The sequence below is a fragment of the Notothenia rossii genome, assembly GCF_949606895.1.
Source record: "Notothenia rossii genome assembly, chromosome: 6".
Taxonomy (NCBI): domain Eukaryota; kingdom Metazoa; phylum Chordata; class Actinopteri; order Perciformes; family Nototheniidae; genus Notothenia; species Notothenia rossii.
Window position 1 is genome coordinate 51,278,380 of NC_136909.1, and position 7,285 is coordinate 51,285,664.

The 7,285-nt window shown below is 45.3% G+C and overlaps 1 protein-coding gene and 1 long non-coding RNA gene across 2 annotated transcripts; one reads left to right on the plus strand and one right to left on the minus strand.

Moving 5' to 3' along the window:
- Window positions 1-856: 856 nt before the first annotated feature.
- On the minus strand, window positions 857-4,137 carry LOC307042855 (uncharacterized protein; the record flags this gene model as incomplete). Its single annotated transcript, XM_079687020.1, has 3 exons — window positions 857-966; window positions 2,525-3,136; window positions 4,131-4,137. The coding sequence occupies 3 exons, from the start codon at window positions 4,135-4,137 to the stop codon at window positions 857-859; spliced, it is 729 nt and encodes a 242-aa protein (XP_079543146.1).
- Window positions 4,138-5,735: 1,598 nt separating this feature from the next.
- On the plus strand, window positions 5,736-6,395 carry LOC307042641. Its single transcript, XR_013809205.1, has 3 exons — window positions 5,736-5,749; window positions 6,048-6,102; window positions 6,321-6,395. It is a non-coding gene; the product is annotated as an uncharacterized lncRNA (long non-coding RNA).
- Window positions 6,396-7,285: the final 890 nt, after the last annotated feature.

Sequence of the window (7,285 nt, forward strand, 5' to 3'; positions counted from 1 at the left end):
AAACAAGCCGGACCCAAATGCAGATATAAACTGAACTTCCTTTATTTCAAGGCTATGAGATATATGTACAATGACAAAAACAGAACACTCACCGCAGAACTAGTCAGGGAACAAGACGAACCGACCAAGACAGACAGACAACCCAGAACTTAAATACACACAAGACTCAATCACACAACAAGACACAGGTGAGGAGGGAGGAGAAAACACAGGGACCCAGGTTAACATAATCAGACACACCAGGGAAACTAATGACAAGACAATAACCCAAAGGGACACATGACATGGAAAACAGCAAAAACACCCAAACCTACAAAACTATAAACGTGACATAAAATGAGAATCGTGACATAACCCCCCCATCAAGGGACGGATTCCAGACGTCCCAAAAAAACAAAAATCCAGCAGGGTGGGTGGAGGGGGTCTGGAGGACGGGTCTCGGGCGAACGGCCCGGGGGCAAGGCAGAGTTCAAAAAAGGGGAATTCGGGTGGACGGCCCGGGAGCAAGGCAGAGTTCAAAAAGGGGAATTCGGGCGGACGGCCCGGGGGCAAGGCAGAGTCCATGGAGGGAATCTCGGGCGGACGGCCCGGGGGCAAGGCAGAGTCCGAGGAGGGGTGAAGACCAGACAGCTCCGGAGGCCGGTCAGGAGCCGGTGTTGGCAAGATCCCCCATGGAAGAGGACACAGGACCGGCAGGACCCTCGGCAGGAGAGCAGTCGGCGGAATCCCCAACGCGACAGGACATGGAGTTGGCAGGACCCCCAGCGGAAGAGTAGTTGGCGGGACCTCCAACGTGGCAAGACATGGAGTTAGCAGGACCCCCGGCAGAAGAGCAGTCTGCGGGACCTCCAACGGCTCAGAACATGGGGTTGGCAGGACCCCCGGCAGAAGAGTAGTCTGCCGGACCTCCAACGGGACACGACATGGAGTTGGCAGGACCCCCGGCAGAAGAGTAGTCTGCGGGACCTCCAACGGCACAGGACATGGGGTTGGCAGGACCCCCGGCAGAAGAGCAGTCTGCGGGACCTCCAACCAGTGGTGTAGTCTACGTGATACGCTGGTATACGCCGTATACCCACTAGAAAATGCCAGTGATTTCCGTATGCCCTCTTAAAAATGAGCGATGATACGTAACAACATCAATTTGTGACTTCGCTTTCACGCTTTCGCCCCCTTCTATGTTAATACTTTTGGACGTCTGGGGCTTCCGTCGCCTTTAGCCTGTTGCTAAGCAACAGCAACACACTTTTTTCGGCTCTGACAAACCCCACGTTTCTCTAACGTTATCAGAATTTGATCCTTCCATCATTCAAGTTCGCGGAGCGCTAAACAGGAAGCAAACATGAAACGAAAACAGACGAAAATATTTTAATGTTTTCCGAAGTTTTCCCCTATTACCACTACAGAAGAAGAGCCAGGTCAGGCAGCTGTCCTAAAGGTGACAGAGAACGAGCCCGGCGCTACCGCAAATTTACCCGGTAAGTGGAATTAGCATGGTTATCATTAACGTAACAGTAGCTGGAATGTAAGAACAGGCATCCTTGGTTAGAGTGGAGGGACAGAAAGTTAGGTAAATGTCAGCACACATGCAAAGGAAAGCTGATCTAAACAACAGAAATTCATAAAGTCAATGACTATGCAAATGAGAGTTAATTCATGGTCATGTTAAAAGTGCATTTAAAACATTTGCACCATTATATTACTATATGTTAGTTATCAGTAGTTGTCAAATAATTAGCTTTTGAAAAAGTGGAACATTTTTCTCCTTTTATCTGCTTTTCATGTATTTGTTAGCCATGATGTAAATATTGTAATCAGTTTATTAAATACTTTTGAGTAAATCTTGGCTCTTTTCTGCAGATATTATTGGTAAAAACGTGTATTATGCTAATTAGTCATGGTTTTGTTTATTTCCAGGTTGTGCTCTTTGCAGCGCTACAAAATCAACAGGTGTCCTCACAGAACAACGAGTGTCTATGTCTGAGGAGTGGGTGCACTTTAAGATCCAGTCCTACGATTCAAGCAGATCAACATCTCTGGCCTCTTTGAGAAACAAGATTAGACGACATGAGACGTCCAGAGCACACAAAATAGCCCAGGAGCTCACGGAGAAGGGTGGACAGGATTTAGTTGGAAATTTGGTGAGAGCTGTGTCAGAGACAGTGTTTGCAGTAGGCCATATTGAGATTTTGATAAAAATGTTGATTAATTGTTCAACCCTAGAAGATAAGTGGGCTTTTTCCATCATTGTTCATTCTTTTATTTTTTTATTGTTAATGTCTCTGGCAGTTAAAAGTCACATAAAAATGCTTATAATACATTGACATGTTGATAACACATAACCAGTCTCAAGACTAGTCTATGCATTTGTAAGTGTGATGGTGTTCATGAGGTGTTGCTTCGAGACAGGATGAATACAATTATTACAGTATACCCACTACAAAAAAGTAGACTACACCACTGCCTCCAACGGTTCAGGACATGGGGTTGGCAGGACCCCCGGCAGAAGAGCAGTCTGCGGGACCTCCAACGTGACAAGACATGGAGTTGGCGTCGGACGGACAGCCATCAGGACACGGGGAGCTGGCGTCGGACGGACAGCCAACCGGAGACGAGGTGCTGGAGTCGGCCGGTATGCTGACAGGACACGGGGAGGTGGCGTCGGACGGACAGCCATCAGGACACGGGGAGCTGGCGTCGGACGGACAGCCAACCTGAGACGAGGTGCTGGAGTCGGCCGGTACGCCGACAGGACTCGGGGAGCTGGCGTCGGACGGACAGCCAACCGGAGACGAGGTGCTGGAGTCGGCCGGTACGCCGACAGGACTCAGGGAGCTGGCGTCGGACAGACAGCCAACCGGAGACGAGGTGCTGGAGTCGGCCGGTACGCCGACAGGACTCGAGGAGCTGGCGTCGGCCGATGAGTCAGCAGGTGACGAGGAGCTGGAGTCGGGACCATGGTTACTGGAGCCGGCACTGAAGCCGTGACCATGGCTGTAAGGTCCGGTTCTAGAGCCGGAAACATGGCTGTAAGGTCCGGTTCTGGAGCCGGAAACATGGCTGTAAGGTACGGTTCTGGGGCCGGAACCATGGCTCTTGGGGCTTGAGCTGCTAGCTTGGCCTTGCGACTCCTCCTCTTAGCAGCCGCCTGAATACTCCGTGGACCTCCATAAGCCAGACGAGTTCCAGAATATGACTCCTGGACAGGAGCAGGAACTGGGGCAGAAGCATGGGTTGACTGCAGACGGAACCCACCGAGGCGTATGGTGCCAGGTTGGGAATTGGGAGGCCGGGAGCTAGCATGCCTGGGGCTAGCAGGCCGGGAATCACACACAGGGAGGATCTTTGAAATCCAGCCAGGAAAGAACTTCACCATACCTGGTTTCTCTCTAGCCATCTGGCGCGCCTCCGACAACACAGCCTCCCGCTGCTGAACTCCGGGTGCTCTCTTCCATCGATCCGAGCAAAAAGCCCAAAAAAAGGAAACATTTAATAATTCCGACTCGAACGGATCTGCTGGGCCCATTTCTTGGTCGGTTCGTACTGCCACGGTTTGTGAAACAAGCAGGACCCAAATGCAGATATAAACTGAACTTCCTTTATTTCAAGGCTATGAGATATATGTACAATGACAAAAACAGAACACTCACCGCAGAACTAGTCAGGGAACAAGACGAACCGACCAAGACAGACAGACAACCCAGAACTTAAATACACACAAGACTCAATAACACAAGAAGACACAGGTGAGGAGGGAGGAGAAAACACAGGGGCCCAGGTGAACATAATCAGACAATTAGACACACCAGGGAAACTAATGACAAGACAATAACCCAAAGGGACACATGACATGGAAAACAGCAAAAACACCCAAACCTACAAAACTATAAATGTGACATAACATGAGAATCGTGACAAAACTCAACGCTCCGCATCAGGTTTGTTCTTTACTATATCATGATTTCTAAATCTAAGAATAAAGATAATTCATAACAAAGTTATTTTGGTGTACACAGAATGGACTCCTGAGGTTAAAGACCTGCTTTTGTATCGGTACTGGCCAGCTAGCACCAGCTAGCTTTACAAATATGATGTGTTCAACTCATTCGAGCACATGAAGGTGACAGCACCAGCCATGTCCAGGCAGGCATTTCTGAAAATGTTGGAGCACAGATCTGTTCAAACTGGACGGGTAAATCTGCCTGAATCACACGGAAACATACAACAAACAATATCATATTACTGTATACCATATCATTAATTGTTGGCATTGCTTTCAAGACAATTACTAATCCACTTTTTTTAAATCAATATACAGACAGGTAGTATCTGTGCTGATACATTTCAGCGAAGCTTCTTCGAGTTTTGCTTCTGTCAGTACAAACAAGAGGATATGTGCCAGGTCCATCACTTTGTTTGTCCAGCATGTTCTCCAGACATGTTGGCTGTCTGCTGTGATGGAAACCGCAAGCATTACCGCTTTTCCAAGTCAAAAGGGTAGGTATAGGTATTAAGAACACACCGCTAATACAAATAGTAGCCCTTAGGGTTGTCTTTGAGTAGCCATAACAGACATTAAAACAAATCATAGTAATGTAGTGCTTTGTGATTTTTATTATTGACTTGTATGTTAACTTATCATGGACAGGACTGAGGAGCCGCCAATCTATGAGGGCTTGTTCCTGGCCAAGGACGAGGAAGTCGCAACATTTGTTGACCTTGTCAGAGGCAACATGAAAAGTGTACGTTTTTTTTCTTATTATGATAGTTGCAGTTACACCTGTGGTGTTCTTTTTTATATATGTCAAAACTTGTGTGTAATAAACTGGCTTTATAGGGAAATGACAGTGCCGTCTGTGGTACTGCCAAATTCACCGCTGGCAGAGAGATGTCAAAAAAGTCTGGTGCCCAGATAGACGAGGAGGGCATTCAAGTGGCAGTTTGCAGGTATGTACTTGTAAGTGTGTCTGTGTGTGTATATTTGTTTGGTTCTTGAGTCTGGTCTCATTATTTCAGTTTTAATAGCAATCAAAGTCTAAGTCTTTGTAAGAATTGGAAGCATTAAACACTTTTGATGGTGAAGTGGAATTTATCCATCATTTGTAGCATCCAAGTGTTATTTTTTGTTCTAGCCACCTAGATGACAGAGATGAGTGCTTAAGCCAGGCCTTGCTGTGTCAGTTTATTATTAACTACTAGATTTTCTTCTGATTAATCAGACATGGGTTTCTCTTACGAGGACTGAACCACTTCCGTGGAGAAATATACGCTTACCCAATGTTTCTCCAAAAAGAGATGTCGAAGAAGGCAAATGTTGACTTCTTCTGTATGGATGTAACATGCAGGTAATCCTCACTGTCATATTGCACATCCACAACAATGTTTAAAATGGCCTATGCCTCAGCAGTCATTTTAGATGATATTGATAATGTCACAAAATGCTGCTCCTGCTTCTTAGGTACTGGCCATATCTTAACAAAATAGCCGGGGGATTACCAGAGCTTCTACCGTTGACCGAAATGAGGCCATTTCTTAGGGTGATGCATGCTAAAGCCCATACAGCAAAATGCGAGGTACATAACACCTTTAATGCAAAGGATTTGTAAATGTTGTGCATGGCATGCCTTATTGGATATCAAAAACTTCTAAAGAAATGCTACATAACACTACTTGCGCTGTGTTGCAGGTGAGATGGGGTGGCAGAAGTCAGGACGGAGCAGGAAACACAGTGGATCAGGAAGTAGAGCAGGTATGTTATTAATGGCATTATTGTAACTGTATGGATACAAGAAGTCTTAATAGAAAGCAGTACAAATATGTATGTGTCATCTCAGTGACAAGCCTGTTGATTAGTTGAAAGCATATCTTTTATGTCTGAGTTAAAATGAAAGATAGGCAGTTCATATGTTCAGCAACACTAAATGCATGCATATTGTAGGAAGTCAGTACACAAGTTTTCTCTTAAACCATCCAGTTCAAGATCTATGATGTGTAGGTGATATTGTTATGTAATGGTGACCAAACATTAATTGTAACATTCCTTATAGGTGAACAGCTTTCTCTCCAGGGCAGCTCTGGTCACAAAATACATGACAAAAGCAGGTTGGCATTAAGACTACACACTGTGATAAGGCAGCCCTGATAAGTATTTTACAGAGAGTTCCCTCCTTAAAAACATTATTGGTGTATTACTTTACTCTAATTACCAGTTCAACAACCTTTCAACGATTGGTCATGTCTATTAGGTTTCTCACTCAGTATTGCCTTTTTGATGTGAATACTTACTTTTTTGTTTGTGGTTTTTTTTTGGTCTTTTTTAGGAAGAGTGAACATGCTCACTCAACAGGCCATGGGTTGGAACAGAAGGAAGAGGGACAACCTTCATCAAGTTTTAGCCCAGAGATATGTCAAAGTAAGGGCAAATTACAATTGTCTTCTCATCTGACATTACATATTTATGAAGGATGTCTGCAATGTAACCTCATAGGTATATACATGATGTTCTCCCTTATCCACACTTCCTCTTGCAAGTCAGATGGTGTCATGTAATGTTTCAACTGTTCTTCTGAAGGTCTTGTACTGAAAACTGTTGTTCTTTGCATTATGGTGTTGCATGGTGCTTTTCGCTGACATTTTCTTTTTTTTGTAAAGATCACAGAGAAGGCAAAGGTGGAACCTGCCAGCTTCAGCGACTTCAAAAAGGAGCACAACCTTGATCAGGAGACCATACAGCAGTGGGTGTATGATTTCAGGCAATGGGCAGTCACAGGTAAGACATACCACAGGTTTTCCATATATACATCTGTTAATTACTGTAAGTTTAGACACACAATATAAGTTGGCCATATGTTGAAACTGAGACTGTCACTGATTGCATCTCTTCTCCAATTGTTTTTTTGCAACTATTTAGAGAGAGTCTACGCCCCAGGGTGTACTGAAGGACTGAGGGTGGATATTCAGAACATCACCGTCACTCTTTTGCGCAGGAAGCAAGATCTGTATCGTCAGCATGGTTTGTTGTCAAACCTAGTTATTGAAGTTACCTTTCAAAAACAACAAAAACATTCTGGCACCATGACACAGTTTTGTTTCCGTTTCCCTTTGCAGACAGCAACCAGGCAAGGCAAAGGAAGAGGAAGAGAATGAGAGAGCTGAAGAAGAAGCTTCGCAAAAAAGTTGTGCAATACAACACCGGAGTGCAGGAAGAACAGATCGACGAGGAGTTGGCTTGCAGTCTGACAGAGGGCTACATCTTACCATGGGAGAGGCATGGAAATGGTAGGAT